General features: G+C 38.1%; 1 protein-coding gene and 1 long non-coding RNA gene across 2 annotated transcripts in view; both read right to left on the bottom strand.

The window, feature by feature from the left end:
* The window catches only part of LOC113050636 (FERM, ARHGEF and pleckstrin domain-containing protein 2), a 48,073-nt gene extending 29,011 nt beyond the window's left edge, over nucleotides 1–19,062 (bottom strand). Inside the window, exons 1-3 of the mRNA XM_026213831.1 lie at nucleotides 18,946–19,062; nucleotides 17,518–17,775; nucleotides 1,391–1,495 (exon numbers count right to left, since the gene is read on the bottom strand). Coding sequence (XP_026069616.1) covers nucleotides 1,391–1,495; nucleotides 17,518–17,721 — 309 coding nt within the window. The 5' untranslated portion in view covers nucleotides 17,722–17,775; nucleotides 18,946–19,062. The remainder of the gene's footprint in view (nucleotides 1–1,390; nucleotides 1,496–17,517; nucleotides 17,776–18,945) is intronic.
* An 854-nt stretch (nucleotides 19,063–19,916) lies between these two features.
* Nucleotides 19,917–20,804, bottom strand: LOC113051109 (uncharacterized). Its single transcript, XR_003276852.1, has 3 exons — nucleotides 20,730–20,804; nucleotides 20,046–20,143; nucleotides 19,917–19,941 (listed from the first exon to the last, which is right to left on the bottom strand). It is a non-coding gene; the product is annotated as an uncharacterized LOC113051109 (long non-coding RNA).
* Between the last annotated feature and the right edge of the window lie 3,402 nt (nucleotides 20,805–24,206).

Here is a 24,206-nt window from a genome sequence, read left to right on the forward strand (position 1 = left end):
CCTCTCACCTTTACAGAATCATCACAACAATGCCGTACACAAGAATTCCACACCTGACTCAACTCTCTCCACAGAAACTGGCTTGGAACACTCAAAAACAGATGGCCAACAGACTGTCTCCATTATTCCTCTCAAAATTACTTAAAAAAAAAATATTATTTCACCAATAATAAAGAAACCAAAATGAAAAAAAAAGATGCATTATGGCAATAATTAAACTGCTATGCAAGTTGGTTTATACACAAAGCAGCCCTTTTTCAGCAGCCTCAGTATTTTCCCCAATTATTTTCTCCAAAGTGATAAAAAATTATTTGTAAAAAGTGAACCAATTCAATAATACAACAAAAACCAAACCAAAATAAAAAAAAAAAACTATAAAAACAAAACAAAAACCAAATCAAACCAAACCTCAAAAAAAAAAAAAAAAAAAGAAAAAGTAATAACAATATCAACAAAAACAAAAAGGATGTAGCAAAAACACAAAACACTCCAATCCATCCAAAATGAAAATGTCATTATTTGTTATTATCCTCTAACCTTCATGTCATTTCAAACCTGTATTTCTTTCTTCAGCTGGACACAAAAGACGATATTTTGAAGAATATTGGTAACTGAATGGTTTCACTTCCCTTTGATTTCTATTGTTTATTTGTCCATGCAATAGTCAATGGGAACTAAAAATTATTGGTTACCAACATTCACCAAAATATTTTATTTTGTGTTCCACAGAGGTAAGAAATACAGGTTTGAAACAACATATTTGATCACAACCTATAAGCCTATTTATAATCAAAAGAACTAGCTTATTAAAATATTTCATGGTTGCCTTGTAAACCATTTAGCAATGTACAATTTTAACAGCAAATTAAAATTACACTGAATATGTAACTGACATTACATTGGTCACTGGTCAAATAAAACGAGAGTTCCATACCTAACTCACACTATCGGCAGTGTTGCAATCAATATACATGTTTTCTCTGCCTATTAAGCAAAGGTAGGTATTTTAATACTGAAAAAAAATACATAACATACTTCACCTTGACGTTTTGCAACTATTTTAGCCTGGATCACATAATCCTTTAAATAGATTGAATCTCGCCTAGGACAATACACAGAACTGTTTAAATCAACTGTAAAATCTTTCATATTTGTGTGTAATAATTCTCCATAAGTCTTTTGAATGACATGGTCCATTAGCAGATGTTCTTTAAGTTTGTGTGCCTACTTCAGGCAGGTTTAAAGGGAACAGCAAACTTCTTGGGCCCAGAGAGAGGCAGCACAAACAACATAATACACCTCCTCGTCTTTTAAGAGCTTAGCCGGAGCGGCCCGTTCACAATCCCGTCTTTGTGCGAGTAGGGGGACTGTTTGTCAAGTGGCCACTTACCCAGTTCATCTGCAGGTTCTGGAACTCCAGACCAAAATAATCGCTCTCAATGAGATTGATCCGTCTGTACACTTCAGATGAAAGAGTCTGCCCATCCGCTTTTGACTACAATAGAGAGAGAAAAAACAAGACAGTCAATTAATAGATTAGAAAATACATATTTGTATACTTTTTTTTCACAATCATGACAATTTCGCTGAATAACAATAATTACAATTAATGATTTAATTGTCCATTTTGTTCATTAAAGGATAAGCGTAAGACATAAACATACACCTTTCTTGTAAATGTGTTATAGTTATTTATTTACACTAGAATTATTCAACAATAATCATATAGTTTAAATATTATATTTAAAAAAAGTTCAATAAATACATTAAATGAATAATATGAATATTTCTTTTCACTTTCCATTCACACAGATTCTAATATTATGGAAATATTATATTGGTTATTATTGTTGTAACAAATATCAGAATATTATGCATTTGTAATACATTTCAAAATGTTATTAATGTATGAAGATAAAATTAAGCAAAATTGCAGTTATTAGTTTGTACTGAAATTCAATTAAATTTATTCAAATTAGAATTCTAAGTTTAAAGTTGTAGTTCATTTTATATAACAGTCTACATTTCTTAATATTTCTTTTCTGGAGGCCCCAGGAAAGACCAAGGGACTGTGTCTCACGGCTGGCCTGGGACGTCTGGGCATCTCTGCTTAGACTGCTGCCCCCGTGACCTGGCCCCGAATAAGCAGAAGATGATGTATGGACGGATTTATGGATGGTCTGCATTACTTATTATTTATTTTCTGTCCATCCCCCTTTTTTTTTTTTTTTTAAGACTATGGGGTTGTGAGGGGTTAAATATTTCTGTGGAAAAGCAGCTGCGTCTGCTATGAAGTCGCTGGATATTTGAGGCTAATGGGTGTCAGGGGGAAATATCTGTGGCCTATCTAAGTACTTCTCCACAGCGTACAGCCGGGCCAAAACCAGACACAAGGCCACAACACAGTCAATCTCTCTGAGATCAGCTGGACTGTCTGTTGTAAACATAGAACTGCGAAAGGCGAGGAGAACATCGGAGGACATTTCAGGGCACAAAAGCGGTTAAATCTGCTTAAAGGGAAAAAGGGTTTTCCCTATAAACAGACTCAGGGGCTTGTCATTACAAAATGAAGGACTAATTACTATGTACCCAGAAGACATTGCGCTTAGGTTTTGCTATTCGAGCTTGTGACTTTCTGGGAAAATTATACAGCAGACAGCTGTTTGTAATGTGAAATGTATTTTTAAAGACCATAAAAACAGCCTGACTTGAATTGGGCAGGCCAGATTGTTACCCTCCAGTTCTTTGGTATATTCTAAACTTGACTGATACATGATTGAGGTACATGATGTCACAAACTTTTCATTCTGCACAGCGGCACTTCAAGCCGAATGCATCTAATGTATGCTACCGTGACAAAGCATGCATACGACAAAAGACATCTGAAAAGCGTCAGTATGTTATAACTGGTTATGGGCTATTACTGAACCGATACCAAATCATCCTCGTCTGCATCACGATTCATCGAAGAAATTATTCATTTCGATACCCCTACCAATTGAGGAAATTTGATTCTATTAGGTGCTACAATAAAACAATAAAAACTGCAGGCATGAACACATCTTAGACATCTTATGCTTGGGTGTGAATTCTACGGACTGTCAGTTCACATACTTCAGCAATAATTGGATTAAGTCTCTTTTTCTACAGCTTTCTCAAGCACCCAAAACTAAAAGAAGTACAGCATATTAAAACGAAGCTGAGGATCAACTTGGTGGTGTTGACTGCAACAAGGAAATACCACCCGGGGCATATTTTCCATGTGTCAGAGAGCCCGCTGAACCCTCAAAGCATACGGACGCTTTCCAGCATGTAGGAGTTTCCCTGTTACAGTTGGAGTGTAAGTTGGGCAGGTTTGTGGGTCAACAGTGGCTGGGATTACGGAGCAGCAGATGTTCACAGTCTGGGGAATCTTTCTCGCATTCACCAAGCCAACTTGTAAGACTACATTGGCAACTGCTGAAACCAAACTAACAGTAGTCTGTAAGCTTTTTCATTTAGTCTGTCTGTGAACATGATCTGTGATCATCCCTTTGAGTGCTGAGTGTGTTTGGACACGTTGAGATCTCAGCAGGAGGCATTTCTTTCTCACAGTCTAAGCTATGTTGCAATGATTTCAGCCACACCTTGACACAAAACCATAAAAAGTGTTGGAAATAATTCACAGGTAGTTACAGGAATGAATTACAGTGTTTCTTGTGCCATGGCTGCTGGATCTTCAGCACCACATGCCCTCAGTAAAATAAATCATACAGAACGAACAGAATGTGATATGAAAAGACTACATAAATATGGGGTGCTCCAATCGGAAATTTTGATGCCGATCATCGATCACAGAAAGCCGTATCTGCCGATACGATCACCGATTTTTAAAACCTTTTTATAATTCATAACCATTTATAGTGATACTCCAATCAGGATTTTTAGGGCCTGAGTTTCATTTTTGATAATGGGGTGAATTGCCCTCTTAGGTGACTCTTGTGAGAGGGGAAGCAGTATGGACTGTGCTTTCACACAGGAGGCCGCTACTGACCCATGGCTTGTAGTTGATTGTGGAGGACTGGGGTTTAATTACATAAATCCAGCAAACATCACAGTCTAGTCTGCCATTTCCACCAGACGATAGAGTTGACATTTTGATTAATTTGATTTTTTTTATTTTGATTAAACAGAGCAAGGGCAAAAAAAAAATAAAAATCAAATATTAAACCTATAGTGATAAATATTTCACAATAAGATCTATGACGTGCATTTTCAAAACGGATAGGTTGAATTATAAAAAAAGTTAACATTACTTCTACTGAAACCTATCTTAAAATGAAGCAAGTTTTGTGTACTTAAGTTTTGTTGTTAATGTAAATCAACTCCAATGACACAAATCAAAAAGTCACAGAAAGTGTGGCAGCCCAAGCCAAATGATTTTTTGAATGTAACAGCCAACACATGACTGCACATAATAGATTAACCATTTAGTTCAATATTTAGCTTGAAGTAAGAGGAAAAGCTCTAAGGAAATGTGCTGTAGATGGCTACATTTCCCGACGTTTTGTCATCGTGGTAAGAATGAACATGCAAAGTAAACAAAAAAGCAATTGTAGCTGACAGTACAATCAGGTTCTTGACCGTTGACTAATTTAAGAGCACAGATCAACACTCTCCCTCACTCAATGCTCCCATTGTTACACGCATCAACTAAACGCTTAAGGAATCTGAGCCTTAAAATAAACAGAACCAGGTCATTTTATTATAAATCTGATTTCTTGTTGCATGCATTCATCTGACTGACTCCCACAAGCAATGTGTGACCATCACCTATGTCTAGCATCTCGGCAGACAGCTGGACATACACAAGTTTGTCAGAAGTTAATAAGGGTCAGAGAAGGGTTTAGGTGTACCTGGCAGTACTGACCAACTGCCCAAGTGTGCAGTGTCATCCAAGCAGTTAAACGTCTCGCTAAAGCCTGCCTTATGAACTAAACTCCCAGAGTGTAGTTTCAACATGAACAGTACACATGGGGTTTGGTGCTCAGTCTCATTCAACAGGCACAGCACATAGCAACACATTATCTAGCTGTAGATGTAATGTGATTTAGTCAAATTAAGCAAATATCTTGTGTAGATAAGTTCCCAGGAGTTACGCTATCATTCGCTCTCTTTTTGCCACAGTTGTATCTAGGCCAAAACTATTGCTAAACCCTGCCTTGCTGGGGGAACATATACTGTTTTTTTGTTTTCTGTCTACTAGGGCTGTGCAAAAAAAATCGAATGCGATTTTCATGCACATCTCTTCAGTAAAGGCGCTCCTTTGATTAGTAGTATATCTCCAACACGTGCTTTCAGATCAGGATTGCCAGGTTTTCAAAACAGATTTGCAGTATACTGTAGCCTATATATCTCGGTATTTTGTATTAAAGTAAATGTAGACAAATATGTGCAAAAAAAAAATGTTTAAATCCCATTAACTGTAACATTGTAACATTGCAATCTAAAAACAGAAGTAAAAGTTACTAAACTGAAGATAATAAAATATATTTTATTATAAAATAATAAAAAAGCACAGACTAATTGAGCAAAAGGCTATTTTGTATAAATATATAAAATGTATATTTTAGACAGTGTTATTGCGCTCTCATTTCATTGCTCGTTCTAAATGATGTCTGTGGAGTTTAGCGGAGAATCGCTAAAGCGAAACCTCATGCACTTCTGACATTAAAATGGAAATTTACCTTTTTTAACATTTACAGATGGTAAGTTATGCATTAAGGAAAATGGCACATCTCAAACACATTAAACAGTGCATCTCTGCTAGCCTCACCTGCAGCCTTTCTGTCAGAGCATCTGACAGAGCGAGCAAGAGCTGCTTGAACTGAAACTATAAGCTATAGGCTACTACAAGAGAAACAAAACTAAATATTTAAATGCAAAAAAAAAAAAAAAAATGCACTGATTGGTTGAACTCTTCATCTTTGTCTGTTGCTTGTTTTGAATATTGCGCGTGGACAGGGGTGTCACTAGATTTTTGCCTAGTTAAGAGTGACAAATCGTACCGGTGTACTTTCAGTTCAAAATGCATAGCTGCAAGGCAAAATGCATACAAGTTGGCAGATCTGTTATTGGTATATAAAATATTGATGCTGAAGTCTTTATATATAGTTAGTCAATATAGTTTTAGTTTTATTAATTGTACCACTTCAGTGAGGTGTGATAAAGGCGGCTTTTTAGAGTTGCGCTGCTCCCACAGTGGGAACACAGCTTGATTTCGGCCTAGCAGCTTGAGGAGCAAAGCTATTGGTCCAGCAAGGCTCATTGTTAGCCCTGACTCACACAGGCCTGAAAAGCGGCTATTGTAACATTGACTGGACATCATCAGTCTTACATGGGCTGGGATGAACTGACCATACAAAGCATTTGTCGCTGTGGTTTTTCTTTTAAATAATTTTTCAATTACACAATAACGTAAGCACTCCTTAAATGGAACTTTCTTTGTTTATCCACAAGTTGAAATGGAACGTAGATAAGGGAAATATACTTTTAGTTTTATTCAACAGAAAGCAGAAAAGTTGTGTTTAAGAAAAGCATTTACAAGTGAGAACATTCAAAGTGGAAAAAAAGATCACTTGGTAAAGAGTTTAGTTCAAAGAAATACATTTTGCTTGGATCATCACTTGCGTCACATTAGAAGTGACCTGGCAACAATGCTTTACTGAGTTTTTTGGATAATTCTCATAAAATCAAATTTAAAACCATTTCAACAATGGTTGATAAAATGTAAAAATTTTACATTTCAACAATACTGTACTGTGAGCAGGCATTAAATGAAGTCTCTTTGGAAAGAAGTGAACTCGATCTGTGCTATAGCAAATCCCCTGATTTAAGGTCAAAGCCAGCAATGGCTGCCAACAGGGCCAAACTAATGAAAAGCCCAATCTGTCATGCTTCAACACCCTCAAATTATATCAGAGTGAGAGATGGCAAAAGTTGTCATCTGAGTTGGGGGTGGTGGGGGCTTGAAGCAATCAAGAGATGCTGACCTCTAGGATTTTCCTCATGGCCAGCTCTCTCAAAGCAGTCACTAATTTGTTCCACTAATTGCATCATATGGTGGACGTTAAGCAGGCCAAATGAGAGGGTGTATAAGGCTTCCTACTACCGACTGTACTGATAAGACTGACTGCTGGTTTTGTTACTGTTGATTTGCTACACAAGACTGCAACTAAATATTTAATAATATGTGCACATCTCAATCTTTATAATTAAAATATATCAGCTTAATCAGACAGGATTGCCATTATAGCAATTTCATATAATCGGTCGAAATACAAGTGAGAATGATAACACAATACAGTAACAGAATAAGGGCATGAATACACACGCACTTGCTTCAATGCTATAAAGGGAATTTAGGCATCATAGATTGAAAAAAAAATGGATATTATTTTTTATATTTTCTCAAGATAACTTTTAAAAGTGTTATTAAATTATTCCTATTTTGACTGTGCGTTCACACCAGATGCGACTTGCGTGATTAAACTGCGCTATTTGCATGTAGTTGGACACTTGAACATTTTGAGTTTATTCGCTTCATTTGCATGTCAAATTCACTTTACAACAGATGCAAATTTGCGTCATGGGAGGGGCTTCTGAAAATTTAGTTCACACAGCATTGTGATTTCAACCACCATTTATTTGGATAATTTTCAAAATATTATGGTTATTGTAGCCTGACTAGGTCAGGCTTGCTGCTCAATCCCAGTTCGCTTCTGTACTGAGTCTGAAATAGTGAACTATCTCCCAGTTTTCCTCCAGCTCCAAAACAGCTGGGCAATCAACGAACAGATGGCGGGCTGAGAGCAGTGACGTAGACGCTAAGCGTCGAAATTAGGATTGTAGTTTAGGGAAATCGAAAAACGACAGCAGACGTGGAGGCAAAGGATGCTATTCGCTCTGTTGTGGAGAATATTCCCGGCATTTGCCAACTGAAACCCGAACAAGAAGAATGTTTGTTTCACATTTTGAATGGAGGTGATGTTGTGGCCCTACTCCCGAAAGGTTTTGGGAAAAGTAACATTTATCAACTGATGTGCAACGCGTCTATCGCGCGAATCATGCAGCAGGTTGTCTATTCACATTTTTGTATTGACTTAACATGTGAATCACTTGCGTTGAATGCTTCATTGGCATCTGGTGCGAATGCACCATTGAAGAGTCATTTAAAAAACAAAACAAAAAATTATGGAACTTTTGCCATGCCTAATATCACATGTGCAGTATCTCATCAGGGCTCGAGACTGTCACCAAAGAGTCGCATTTTGAGACTATTTTTCCTGCTGGTGAAACTGACTGGTATGACTGCAAAATTTTAATTGAACTATATTTAAAATTAATGCACAGGTGATTTCATTAACGACACATCCAGTCAGTCTTTTTTGCTTAACGAAACCGCGATACTCGTATGAACTGTGCAGCACTTGTAGAGCCTGTTGCTGCATCAACACAAGCACAAAGGTGCGCACAGCAAAAATGACACCAATGTTGAGGAAACTATGGATGTTTTTGAAAGGTGTGTAGATGTAAGCAAAACAGACAAATCATCTTTTCTTGTAAATCTTAAAAACAATATCGCAAATTTGAAGACAGTTTGATAGCAAAAAAACTAAAACAAAACTCAATCAAATTCAAATCACATAAGATTACTGATGAAAAAGAACAGGTTGAAACTTTTGTTTTCATATAACTATAAACTATGCTAAAAGTTAATCAACATGCATTGATTAATCCCATGTTGTAGCGCAAAAAAATTAAAATATTGCAACCAAATATGTCCCTGTCTGGAGCCCCACTCATATTATCAGCCATCAGTCAATCTACACTCTAGTTATTAAGAGTTGCACACTTAAAATACTCAAAATATCTATACCAGTTGACCAATGCTAAAACTAGGTAAAGCAAGACAAAAAGAGAGACAGGTCATTGTATGTTATGCTCAGCTTTAAATCGCAGGAAATTGTTTCAACTCCAAATGTTCCTCATTACAGCAACAAAGCTGAATCACAAATCATTCCAAGCATTCCACTGAGGACTCTCCATTTAAATTTTCCCCACACAAACAAACTCACAATCAAAGTCATAGATCTTTAAAGTTTAAAGGCATGTACAAAAGCTGGACTTTAATGTCCTACTGCATAAAAGAACAATCCACTATTTTTGAAAATAGGCTCATTTTCCAACTCCCCTAGAGTTAAACTAGTTGTGTTTTACCATTTTTTTTATCCATTCAGCCGATCTCTGGGTCTGTCTGTAGCACTTTTACCTTAGTTTAGTATGATAGATCATTGATTCTGATTAGACCGTTAGCATCTCGCTCAAAAATGACCAAAGAGTTTCGTTATTTTTCCTTTTTAAACTTGACTCCTCTGTAGTTACATCATGTACTAAGACTGACGGAAAATGAAAAGTTTTGATTTTCTAGGCTGATATGGCTGAAGCTATTAGAGGTGTTGGAAAATGAGCCTATTTTCAAAAATAGTGGCATGTTTCTTTAATCTAACACAATACTACTCATGCCACACCAACACAAGCTGCCCATTACTCAAATACCTACTCCCACCTACCCCATTCCTCCCACTCATCCCTCTACAACCTGTCAAACAAACTATTTATGAGCTTGTTTGTTCATGCTGGACAAGTCCTGCTCTGCTCCCTCCTCTGAAATCCCACCATCCAGCCCCTCTGTCTTCACTGTTTCGCATTCCTCACTGATCGAAGAAGCCCCCTCACTGCACTGACCCCTCCACAAAGACTCATCTGTGCCTCACACAAACAACACACATTCACATGCGTTCATTAAAACAAAGACACACACACACATTTTCTTCACTCTGCAGGTCTGTCTTAAACACAAAACAGGGAGTGAAACTAGTGCTTTTTTTCTCTGCTGTTGTTATGAGCTGAATAAAAAAGGCCCAGTGTTATTGAGCTTCCTGGTGCTGCGGGGTGTGGGTGGAGCCCTGTGCCTGCTGACCAATCCCGTTCAAAACCCTTTTTTGCAGAGCCGCCCATTTACCTGGTGTCACTGTGGCTCCTTCACTGTCAGTTGCACTTGTTTTGATTCTGAAAGCACATTCAAAAATGGCTCCAACATTAACAAAGGAAAGAATCTGGGTACAATGTCTACATAAACAAAGAGAGAATGTCTACTTCGGGTCTTTGCACAGCCTTACACAACACATATTGTTTTATTAAGAAGAAAAACACACACATTATAAGGGAGGAATTTCGCCAGTAAAGACTAAAGTTGGCACATGGAGCCAGCATTCTTGGAAGGCATGAATTTACTTTCTGTTGTGCCATTAATGTCATTTACGTACAGGAAATGTCTTTTATTGTGACTGTTTCCAGGTCTGTGCAGGTTCAAAGACCGTTTCTAGTCACTGGACATTCTCCGTGGTTCAGCTTTGAAAAGACGGGCTGTTTTTTCAAGGCTTTTTCATTCAACTGAGCCAGTTCAAATATCCAGAGCAGCAATTAGTGTCTATTTTTACTTGCACATCATTGGAGAATAAGCCCAAGATTGAATTACAAAAGTGTAAAGTCAGGACAAATCAGTTTTATGATTCACATAAATCATATGTCGTGAAGTAATGTTTATCACACGCTCTTGCAAATTTTCAACATGAATAATGAAAGGGTCAATGACAAAAACAATCTGCCACATTTTGCAACCTGAACTAACCTTGCAAAGCCATTATATATTTATATATATATATATATATATATATATATATATATATATATATATATATATATATAAAATTCAAAAAATTTGGAAATATTGACCATATGGATCTTCATAGGTCCTCTCGATGTCAGTTCTTGTTTTTTGTTTATTATTTCAAAATATTTAAGATAAAAAGTTTAAAGTGTTTAAAGTACACTTTATATTTTAATACTTAGACATTTAATTCAGAAATTAAAAACATGTTCATCTAAAAAAAAAAAACAGAGATGTCGCTGACCCAGAAGACTCTGTTGCCATTGTAAGTGTAACATTTGGATGCATCATTGCTAAAACTTGCAGCCTGCCGATAAAATTGTAGTCTTGGATAAGAAGTATTTGTACAGACAAAGAGGACATTATCTCCCGGCTGAGGTGTATTTATATCGCTTGCATAGTGTCACTGAGCAGATAAAGGGGACTCTCTACTCTCTCCCTCTCCACAAGCAGCTGTGAACAGACCCTCATTGGAGAGTATTTGGCAAGGGTCCTGGTCCTGGCACAGACTCAGCTCAGTAAGAGAACCAGTGTGACATGCTAACCTATCCTGCCTCTCTTTAGGACTGAGAGCAGGGGCTCTCACAAAACACAGCACTCTCTGGCCCAGAGTTGTGCGATAGGTCTCTGCAGTCTCTGTTTAATAGCGTCTATTTCTGCTGCCCCCCCTCAGAGCCCCAGTTGATTCCTCAGAAGGTCACAGTAGGGCTTGAATGGCCTGCAGCATGCTCTGGTCAAATTCCATGCAAATGTGCATGTGCGCAAGTTCTCTCTTTGTTTTTTAGAGCTGAGACAGCAAATTAATTGATAAAAACCAATGATCTAAGAGCCCTCTCCATCACAGCTGCCAGAGTCATTGTTAGGACCCCAAAATTAGCTCAGAGTTGTAGTTTTGCATGCAATCTGAATGGAAATGTATTGGACAGATTTAAATCTTACAGAACCGGTGTTATTGTAGCTATATTTAAAAACATTAAATAAAGGAATTTCCATTAATATTAACTCAAATAAATTAATAATTTTTAACTAAATTAAGGCAACAGGCCTGTCACTGACTTTGACTGTCAGCTTGAGTGATTACTTTGAAGAGCAAGTAGAGGCCTGCTTCGTCCCATGGGTGTAGATGGGACAGGAAGTTTAGGCTGCTGTAGCTGCTTCCTCATCACTTCCTATTAGCCTAGTGAACCAAAACTCATGGGGAGCAGACGTCTGACAGGTTTTGAGTGTCCCAAGCCCGTTTATAATGGAAATGTCAAGACTGCAAATCATTGCATTTGCACTGACATGGACCAATTATCTTTAAACTTGATAACCTACACTTTACTCTTCCATTATGCAAAGGGAGCTGAAGAGCCATCAGATTCAAAGATATTTTTTTTTTTTTTTTTTAAAGAACGGAAAAACTATGAGCTAAGCAGCTGTTCGTCCTCACAGGTTACTGTACATTTTTTAGCAACAGTCAAGTAAATTATTGTGTTGCTGTTGTATATAATAAATCAAAGAACACGCAAGTCAAAGTATGATGCAAAGATGGCACATGGTAGTATGTCCCGGAATGTATTTACACCCATAGCTAGAACACACTTCATCGACAGTTCTATACAATACAAACTTTATGCATTAAGTGTGTAACTTCGGAAGCAGCTTATGTATCCTACTTTGTTTTCAACAGAAATCCAATGCATAAAAATAAACATGTACAGTAACTAACTACAATAATAATTTGTCTCACTACACCCAAATACACTACAATTCAAAAGTCTGGGGTCAGTAAGACTTAAGAAATGAATACTTTTATTCAGAAAGGATGTATTCCGTTATTTAGTTGACAGTAAACTCCCAATGATCAGTGCAAACACATGAAATAGACAAATGTCAACAGACCAAAATATTCACAATTCGGCTACAAATCCCAAAACAAAAAATTACAGATATCATAATCCAGCTACAGGGGTAAATGTCCATAAATACATTTTGACTGATTTCAAAGTCAGAGAAAATTATAACTCTGGCACACGCTATGGAGCAGAGAACAAACCCAGATCCATAAATACATGCTGAGGCTGGGATTGCTGCAGGCCTTCAGCGTTTAGATGGCAGCAAAAATTACAAGTTGGCGAGGCAGAGGAGCGGCTCACAGATCAAGAGAGCAAGCCAGTGGGTTTCCGGGTGAACTGGGAATAAGGTTAGAGGCAGAACTAACAAGCTAATGCCCAATATGCACGTGCACAGGCATTCATTCCCTTATGGCAAATCATTTTCCTAAAAATCTAATAGCTGATAGTTTTATGCCAATTTAGGATTATATATTAAAAAGAATCTAAAAAAAGTTATACAAATTACCAGTATTGTTGGATAACAGTGAATCAGTGAGTGAGATTCACTAGTTATCTAATTTATTTTTTAAATTTTATACTTCATTTGCGTGAAACATGCGCGAAACATGCGCAAAATATGATTGTGGTTTTGCGCAGCTCGTCAGTGAACAACGGCTCTGTAATTAATGCTGCTCTGGTTACAGAACCAGCTTGAAAAGGCTACTGACAAGATGCGCATTAAATATCGCATTAGATTTATCGTGCAGCCTTAGACTGGCCAGTTGTTCAGAGAACCCACCGGCTTGATGATTATCAAAGTATGTAGCCTAGTTTAAAAGTGTCTGCATTTGAACAATGAACAAACCTGAGGTTTTAAACTTGAACATTTGAAAAGTGACTCAAAACAATCTCATCACAACCATCACCAGACAATATGTTCAGACTATCAAGAGCAGTAGTTCAGCACATCGGTCTTTGTTTCTTTGGTCTGGGAGTTTAGAACTGAGGGTTAATTTGGGGATATTTTGTGTATTTTAGTGTACCTGGGTGTGCATACAAGAACACAGTCCCATCTTGGAAACAGATGTGGCTTCATGACATCAGACCCATAATGCAGTGAGCACACAAGTGCACACAAACACACACACACACACACACACACACACACACACTCCTGCTGAGAATAAACAAACCCCTTTCATGAGCAACACCAGACTGTGTTAGCGTCAGTTTGTGCATCATGGAACAGATCACAAAGCCACGTTGCCTTATGAATCATTACACACAATCTGCCTAATAAAACATCCACATCATCTGACAACAGATCAATCACTACCGCAGTTCAAACACACTCAGCAGTGCTAAATTAAGTGTAATGGAAAACAAGTCCCAGCGCACTCCTGAGGAGGACTAGAAAGACTAATAAATCTTTGAACCAGAACTGACCCCATTGTTCTTCCTTTATCTAGACGTAATATGAACAGTCATTAACCTCCAGCAGGGGCTCTCTGATTCAGTAAAGCATGTTTGGTGGTACCACAGCATTCCTGAGTCCTGTAGCCTAATAAAGCTGGATAACAACCGTTTTCCACTCTCCCGTGTTTGATCTTTGTAACGGGGGAATTCAACGCACATTGTTATCTGATCTAATCATGGGAAGTTCTCATCCTCCACCAAATTACTTGGAGACTGTCTTATAACACCACATTAAGATACTCTTCAAATGTCAAACCAGTGAGACGTTAAAGGAACATTTCATCCAAAAATGAACATTTTCTCAAAATGTTATTAACCTCAGGTAGGGCTGTGCAGTTAATTGATTTGGCTCGATTTCGAGTTCATCCTTAAAAGCCCAATTTCCCGCCAAATCATTAAAATCATGTAACGTGACATTTGCTAAATGCAACATGTTTGATTTATCGAAGTATATTTATTAATATTTTTAAAAGCGTGAAAGAGAACTTGCGCTGCTCCTCAGGAAGAGATATGAGCTCAGAGACAGAACAGAACACGGACATTAGCTCAAGATGTGCACCTAAACGATCAAATACATGTAAAAATGTGTCAAAATGATGAGCTTGGTGATTATTCACGTATACCTTTATCGGTCATGTAAAAAAATCGGTCAGGAAAATATGCGCATTACAGTAATTTGGATCCGTGTGGCTCTTAAAGTGACAGCGGCTATGTTTGATTTAACATTTGATTATTCATTTCTGTCATAGGCTCTACCACACTACATGAAACTTTTCACATAAACGGCAATAAATATAAAACTAGAGCCAAACTAAAACTGAAATGAGACATTAATAATAAATAAAATAGTGAATAAATGAAATAATCATACGGGTAAACATTAGAGAACAGTTTGTTTCATGTGTATTTTTTTAATCCATTGTATTTGTCCTTTGCGTTTTTATTACTGACAGTTTAATTATGTTCAATAATTTTGAGGAATTTTGTTTGTTTGAAATTCTGCTGGTCTTTACAATGTACATGTCATAGCAACCTTATTTACAGGAATATTATATATATATATATTTGAAATGTATCACAATCTTTAAATAAATCACTCATATAGAGTTCTGGTCATATAGCCCCCTCATAATTGTGTTAAATAATCGTGATTATGGTTTTTGCCATAATCGAGCAGCCCTAACCTCAGGCCATCCCTGGATTTGGAAAAAAAAATAGCTTTAGATCACTTGACGACCACTGAACCTTGTGCAGTGAACAGGTGCCGTCAGAATCAGAGTTCAAACAGCTGTTAAAAACATAACAATGATAAACAAGTTATCCACATGACTCTAGTCCAACAATTAACGCCTTGTGAAGTGAAAACCTGTGTTTGTAAGAAAGATATACCAACATTGTTTAGAACGGTTTTCACTCATAAACAGTGCATGATCTGTGCATATTTCTCTTCTGATTTGGAAGAGATGACTTTTCACAGGAAAAAGCGATATTAATGATAGACTCGTATTTTAGCCGGCAGCAGTGATTTGAAGTTAAAAACGTCCTAATGATAGAATTATTTATTACAAACCTGCAGCTTTTCACTACACAAGATGCTAATTGATGAACTAGAGTGGATGTGTTCTGGATTATTGGGATGTTTTTAGAAGCGGTTTGAACTCTCATTGTAATGGCACCCATTCACTGCAGAGAATCCATTGGTGAGTGAGTGAGGTGATGCTAAATTTCCCCAAATCTGTACAGATGAAAAAGAAACCAACTCATACAATCTTGGATGGCTGAAGGATTATTCAGGTGTTGTTGCTGTAAAGTCAGTTAATTTTTACATGTCCCATATTAAGCAGCTCTCAACAATAAACGTGTTTTAAAAGCCACCCTGCTTATCTCAAAATTGCACAAACCCACACAATCCTAAATCTCGCCTCGTCCATGTCATTTTGCATTCAAATGCTGATGTCATATTGTAGGAAATTCATTCAAATGCAACTTCAACGAAAACTTAAGCTTTTTTATTTTTACCCATTGTGATAAAAACAGAACTTCAAGGCAGAAAATGCATACATCAGATGTGTAACAGCAGCCAGGCTAGAACTTACAGTGACTTCAGGCATCGGGTGTAAAACAGACTTAAAGACGCAGGATTTAAGAACTGAAGCCATGTGGCAGCTGTCACCCACCACAACCCAACACGCAAAGCAAGTCTGCCAGAAGTCTCCGGAGAGACGTCGTTTACATTCTCCAGCACAGCCGCAAATGGACAAAACCAAACGCAGTGTGCTCTTATTTTTTAAATAAACTTTGGGGAGCTTTGCAAACATAATAGCAAAAGTACAATATTTGTGCAGCGGAATCAAACAAACAAAACATCCAGGCAAACAGTTCAGCCAGCAAGTGTAGTCAAAGTAGATTCAAAAGATTAGATTTGGTTAGATAGAAAAGTAAACTAGAATAAAAATCTAGTCAAAAATAAATCAAGGCATGTTTATATCATCATATGTACTGCACTGTTTTTTGCTAAATTAATACAGGGAAGAGTTAAATTTAATTATAATTATTATATATACATATATACATATACACACATATATACACACACACACACACACAACTGAAGACTCACATATGGCTGCTGAAAATTCAGTTTTAAAATATATATTTTTTTATATATTAAATTCGAAAATATATTTTAAGATATAAATATTTCACATATCATTTCACGGTTTTAACTGTTTGATTAAACATGATTGATTAAAAATTGATTTAATCAAATTAACATTGATTAAACAGATTTTAAATGATAGTGTACCGTGAGCAAATATAAAGCCCATCAAAGCTGCAGTAGGGAACTTTTGATGCTCTAGTGGTTAATAAACAGAACTGCTTTCGTCTTGCGGAAGAACATCTTAGCCGGAACTACTTCTCTCTGTTTATGTCTATGAAGAATCACAAAGGTACTGGGTTACTCCGCCGCGGTACCCCCGAAGCAACCTAAAATAGTCCGAATATAAACACTTATTATAGGTGCACCCTAGTGATTCAGGACAAGCTAAAAACACGGTTTGGAAAATGGATTCATGGTATACTCGCTTATTATATAAATTTTTCTACATTTTGAACACAAACAAAGTTACGGACCGCAGCTCTGATTGGTTATTTTTTACCGGGAGCGGATTAATTTCTGAAAATGGCAATAGGACCACTGGGAGGAGCCAGAGGAGCTTGATTCTTTTCACAGATTATCTGTCTCATATTCTACTGTCAGGACATAATGACAGGTTTAATAAATGTAAAAAAAAAAAAAAAAAAAAAAAAAAAATTCACAAAAGTTCCCTACAGCACCTTTAAAAGACGTAATATTTTATATTTGAGAAAAATTCATCACAAATATATAAAACTTCAGGATCACTCACACATACCTATATGGAGATGAACAGTTGATGTGGAGTGACTCACCTCGAGCTCATAGAACTCCTGAGCATCATCTAGGCCCTGGACGCGGATCTCCAGGCTCTTGTTGTGGCCTTTCCCTCCTGCTCCCATAGCCGAACTGAGGCTCTGCCCGGGCTCCAGGGTGCTGATGCCTGTGTTGTACTGAGCCCCGAGCCGTGTCCCTGCAGGGGTCTGCAAGGAGCGGTAGGTGCCATCTATCTCACCCATAGCTGCTCCCAATGCAGCCTACCCCCTCTCTCACACACATATACCCCCTCCTGCCTGGAGACAACAGAACAATTAAAGAAATGACACTGATCCGTAATCTATTATAAAAAAGGAAGAAACCAGATCAGCAGAGATAGCTACTGGAGTATAAAGACAAGAACATAATTTATGACATTAATTTATTTTCAACCTTGACTGACTAATTCAAGCATTCAAAGTTGCTCCACATGTTCAAAAAAAAAAAAAAAATCCAATGACAATTAATATTTACACTAAAATAGCATGATCCAATTTCCTTTCCTTTCATATGACATGTCATAAAGTTCCTGTCATGACTGGCTGGCACCAAAAGTAGTGACCACAAGATCGAAGCTCAGGTTAGCCATTACAAAATACTAATGTACTGCCAAATTTAGCAGTGACTTTGCATGAGGTCTGATTAACCTCACACTAACTAGCAACACTAGAGGCGTCAATGCAACACGACCAACTCAAACAAACTCCACTTTAAATCTCTTGATCTCTAAAAGCAGCAGGGACACCTGAGAATAACACTCATTAAAGCCAACATCATTCAGAATGTTTCTGGCTCTTTAATGCAACATGCTGGTTTAAGTAATTTGACTGGAATGCCTTCAAATCACAGGCTCACTTACAAGCTAGGGTCCAAACTGAGCCATTTCCCCTCATAGGAATGAAGTTAACATTTGAGACGGAATACTTTTATCCATGAGTTTGAGCAATGATCAGTGACCATTAATCTTTTTTGCTTGTTTGTTTATTTGTTTTAGTAATGAAATTAACGCTTTCATTGCAGAATCCACTTCATATTGCAAATATGCTCAAAACTGTTAACGTAAATAAACTAGAGTTGTTTAACGTTACGTTAATGTAAGTAAATGAGATAAAGCTGCATGGAACAAAAAGATCAAAATCTCTGCTACAGCTTAACCCCCCGCGACGAACTTATTTTACTCGTCGTATTTCACCAACACCGACAAATATATCCTCATCTGCGACGAAAAAACTCAAAGGACACGTTTTGCTGTTTGTCATTAGAGATGAGACAAAGACTGAGAAAGTTTAGTCAAACCACACAAACATGCGAAGAGATCATAAAACCCTACCGTATGCTTCACCGAGTCAAGTTTAAATGAGCTACTGCCAACAAACTATTTTACATTTGCTTTTACATCTCTAATTTGTGATAAATCGACATCATACCTTTTCTTTTTCGCCTGGTATTTCTTCAACTCTGTATAAGTTACACGTCCGACCGTCGTTGTAGGCGAACTGCGGCCAGAGCTCCGCTCTGATTCGACCACTTCAGACAGATCCTGCCTTCTATTGGTTTAGACTCGGACTGAAACGGTCGGCAGCTATTGGCTGAGATCTGTACCTGCGGATTAATTTGATTGGTGTCGTAATGCCATGTAGTTTATAATATAATATAATATAATATAATATAATATAATATAATATAATATAATATAATATAATAAAAAAGTTAAACTGTGAAGTGCTGTATAAAATACTGTAAAATTACAGGAATGCCAAATAATGAAATATTGTTTGTTCACATGCAAAATAAGTGAAACTTATAATTTTGTAATTGTAATTTTCATTACAAAATTTATTTAAACAGTATATGGAAAATAACAGAAGGGAATAAGCATGACCACAGTACATGCACAGTAAAAAATGCACAGTACATTACATAAAAAAACACACAAAAAAAAAAAAACAACAACAACAAAGCAAAAACTCATGAGCAAATCTGGAGCAAGAATAAGTACTGACCGCATTTTTTATTTTTTTATTTTTTTGTAAACCATAGAAAGTAGTTTTAGTGTGTCTTAAATCATATGTAAGGACATTTACAGTTATGAGACATTATATATTATAAACTAAGACCAAGAGACATGCTGACCACTTGGCAGTAGGTCAATCGAATTATATATAGGTTGTAAATATAATTATTTACCTTTTTTAAGTCATTAAGTGGAAAAAAAGCAAAGTCTCTAACTGTACAGACCCTCATTTAAAGCATTTTGTGGTTCATATAAGGCCCCCACTGCGTTGTTTCAGCAGGCGTGTGGCTGTCTGTAGGACATGATACCGCTGACGAATGTGACGTCTCTGCACATGTTCACTGGTGATATTTACCACACATGCAGCAGAGAACCACCCCTGCTTGTACCCTGTGGCCTTCCACAAACCCTGCAACAGAGCAGAGAGTAGAAAATGAACATGCAAATTCTCAAAATGTTAATTGATTTCAGACATATTTAATTTGGAGTGGCAGGGTTGTGTTGTAACAGTACCATCTGGAGTCTTCTGCATGACGTTGATCATATCTCCCAGCTGTAGACTGAGCTCCCCTTCTTGTTGTCCACTATATAGACAGACTTAGACACAGTGCCTATTTGATTCATATTTGTACATTGTTTATTTTTTATTTATTCACACATGTTTTATAATTTTAAAGAGTATCAAGACTGCATTTGATTGTTTGCTCTGATTTAGAACAGATGTCTCCCATTTTTGGAAACAATCTTGAAGCCATTGACACTTTTGCCTCCTAGTGGACAATGTGTGGCTGCACAAGCTGCTGTATAGCTGCTGTATACTTTATAATATCAATTATTATTTATTACTGCCAATGTTAAAATATTTTGTAGACACTGTCATTGAATCTTTGAAATAACACCTATAAGTAAAACACATGATCTGACATATTCAAATCAGTGTAATGTATGAAATATATAACAATAAAAAGGAAATTATTATTATTATAAATTATTATATAACTCTAACAGATTGTTGAATGATGAGATTAAGAATACAAGCAAAATATTTCACATTACATTGTTAGATTAAAATGATAAGTAAGAAAAAAAAACGTGTCATTATGTCATATGTATTACAATAATTGTTTTGGTTTTCGTTGAATTGACTCGGACAAGCACACTTAAAAACTGGTATTGCTTTTAATGATTTATTCTTACCCCACTCTTCATTCACAGTGCTCTGTCCATCTCTCCAGCCACCCAGGAACTCTACCCACGAGTCCTTCTCAGCTCCAAGAAAACAAGACGAAACATGTTTATTGAGGGAAACATCATAGAATTGTATTTTGTTTTAGAACTATTTGTTTTGATAAAGACCAGAATGTTGTGTCTGACAGTTTGACAGTTCTTTGCATTGTAGGTACTGACTCCGAATTTATTTGCAGCAGAAGTGAAGACGTGGTGCTTCCGGAGATTAAGCAAAAAGGACAAGTCTAAATATCCAGTTCAGCTCACATCCCTCCAGCTCCTCTTCCAGATTTTTGACACTGTACAAATTGTGAATAAAAACAGAATGCAATGATGTGGAAGTTTGAAATTCCAATATTTTATTCAGAATACAACATATCATGACATATATGACATATCAAATGTTTAAACTGAGAAAATGTTGCTATAAAATAAGTTGATTTAAAATTTCATGGCATCAACACATCTCAAAAAAGTTGGGACAAGGCCATGTTTACCACTGTGTGGCATCTTCTCTTCTTTTTATAACTGTCTGCAAACGTCTGGGGACTGAGGAGGAGACAAGTTGCTCAAGTTTAGGAATAGGAATGTTGTCCCATTCTTGTCTAATACAGGTTTCTAGTTGCTCGACTGTCTTAGGTCTTCTTTGTCGCATCTTCCTCTTTATGATGCATCAAATGTTTTCTAGTGGTGAAAGATCTAGACTGCAGTCTGGCCATTTCAGTACCCGGTTCCTCCTTCTACGCAGCCATGATGTTGTCATTGATGCAGTATGTGGTCTGGCATTCTCATATTGGAAAATGCAAGGTCTTCCCTGAAAGAGGAAATATGTTGTTCTAGAACTTGGGTATACCTTTCAGCATTGATGGTGCCTTTCCAGATGTGTAAGCTGCTCATGCCACACACACTCCAAATACTTTTTGGAGCCATTGTATACAGTATACTGTATAGGAATAATACCATTATCACAATGATTTCAATGATTTGGGGTTGGTAAGTGTTTTTATATTTCTGAAATAAGTCTCCCATGCCAAGATTGAATTTATTTGATCAAAAATACAGTATAAATAGTAAAAATGTCCTGAGTAAGATATTTTACATAAAAGATGTTTGCATTTGCAAATTGCAATTGCAAAAAAATTGCTAAAATTATTAATATAACCCCATTCAAAAGTTTGGCAACCCTTAGTTGTTAATACTATGTGTGGTTACCTGATGATCCATGACTGTCTTTCTGTTTTGTGATGGTTGTGAATGAGTCACATGTTTGTTCTGAACAGTTAAACTGAGAACTGTTCTTCAGAAAAATCTTTAAGGTCCTGCAGATTCTTCAGTTTTCCAGTTTCATTTGCATATTTGAACCCTTTCCAACAGTGACTGTATGATTTTAAGATCCATTTTTTTCACACTGAAAACAATTGAGGGACTCAAACACAACTATTAAAAAAGGTTCAAACATTCACTGATGCTCCAGAAGGAAACATGATGCATTATGATCATCCTCTCCACCAATCACCGTTGCCAACATCACTGATTCCGCCTCATTCCATTTTTTAAGGAGGTTGAGGTTGTAGATCTGACGGGACCCGTTCCTATCGGACCGTATTACCTCATAATCGAGATCTCCGACCTGTCGTGCGACCTCAAACGGTCCCTGCCACTAATTTGGAGCTCGACGTTGGGAGTAATACAAGTACTTTCTCTCCCGGTGCAAATTTACCTAGTTCCCCTGTTATACAGCTGGCTCTGGCGGTCCTGGGCTTGTAACAAATTCTCCATTGATAGCTAACCCAATGTGTGGAGTTTTGTTCTCAAGTCCAGCACATACTGAATTTAGTTTTTGCCCTGAGATGGTCCATCCTCCCAAGTTTCTCTCAGTATGTCAAGCACCCCCCGGGACTGGCTTCCATAGAGAAGCTTGAAGGGGGAAAACCCCGTGGAGGCTTGTGGGACCTCTCGCAGAGCGAACAACAAGGGCTCTAGCCACCTATCCCAATTTTTGGCATCTTCGTGAACGAACTTACGGATCATGGATTTAAGTGTGCGATTAAATCGTTCGACCAGGCCGTCGGTTTGTGGGTGATAGACGCTAGTTCGAATTGATTTTATGCCCAACAATCCGTACAGTTTGCGTAGCGTACGTGACATAAACGCCGTGCCCTGATCGGTGAGGATTTCTTTTGGAACCCCCACCCGGGAGATAAGATGAAACAGGGCATCCGCAACACTTTTAGCAGAAATGTTGCGGAGGGCCACCGCTTCAGGATATCGTGTTGCATAATCAACTATGACTAATGCAAAGCGATGTCCTCGTGCCGATCGCTCTAATGGCCCAATGAGGTCCATGCCAATTCTCTCTAAGGGGACCTGCATTAAGGGAAGAGGGCGCAAAGGCGCTTTTGGGGCGGCCGGTGGGTTTACCAACTGACATTCCGGACAAGACGCGCACCACCTGCGCATGTTGTCATGAATGCCCGGCCAAAAGAAACGGGCCATGAGGCAATTTAGTGTTGCGGCCTGTCCCAAATGGCCCGCCGTAGGATTAGAATGAGCCGCCTGGCAAATGCATTTCCCTGCGGCTCTTTGGAATTAACAACTGGGTTGTATTACATTTTGTCCGAGCGTCTTGGGTCACTCGATACAACCGGTCTTTTAAAATGGCAAAATATGGATAGGAGAGAGGGAGGGCAGGTTGGAGAGACTGGCCATCGATGGTGCAGACCTGTTGAAACGCATGTTTTAGTGTCTCATCCTGAGACTGCTCCAGAGGAAAGTCATCACGCTCCGAGAGAATTAGTCTCCCGATTTCGTTTGGTTCCCCTGAAGCAGACCCCAGCGGCCCTGGCTCAGTTTCTCCCACCTGTACCCGCATGGTCTCCTTCCGTGCCTTATTTCCCCAAGAGGCATCCACACATAATGACCCCAATAAAACCGTAAACGTGGGCCAATTCGTTCGCAAAATTATCGGATGCCGGAGGTGGGGACTAACTGCCACCTCTACCTTATGCTTTTGTCCCCGGAATTGAATGCTAATTGGGACAACCGGATACTCGACCACATCCCCGTGTACACACCGCACCTTAACCACGCAGCTTGTATCCAATGCCCCCGGTTGAATCAGGCTTTGATGGATTGAGGTTTGGTTACATCCTGAATCCACTAAGGCCGGATATGTACCCCTGGGGCGGGACACGAGGAGGGCCGGGTGGACGGGACCTGGGGAGCGGGACAGGGCGAGAGAGAGAAGGGGGAGAGAGAGAAGGGGGAGAGAGAGAAGGAGAGAGAGAGTTAGTAGGTGGGGGTGCGCCGACCCCTGGGCACGCCACCATGTGGTCCTCCGCCAGGTCCAGCGACGTGGGGTGGTGTCACTGGACCCACTCGGCCGTCTTCTTGGGTAGCCGAGGGATGAACTGCTCCAGCACCACCAGGTCGACGGCGGCGTGGTGG

The sequence above is a fragment of the Carassius auratus genome, chromosome 31, assembly GCF_003368295.1.
Source record: "Carassius auratus strain Wakin chromosome 31, ASM336829v1, whole genome shotgun sequence".
Classification (NCBI taxonomy): Eukaryota; Metazoa; Chordata; class Actinopteri; order Cypriniformes; family Cyprinidae; genus Carassius; species Carassius auratus.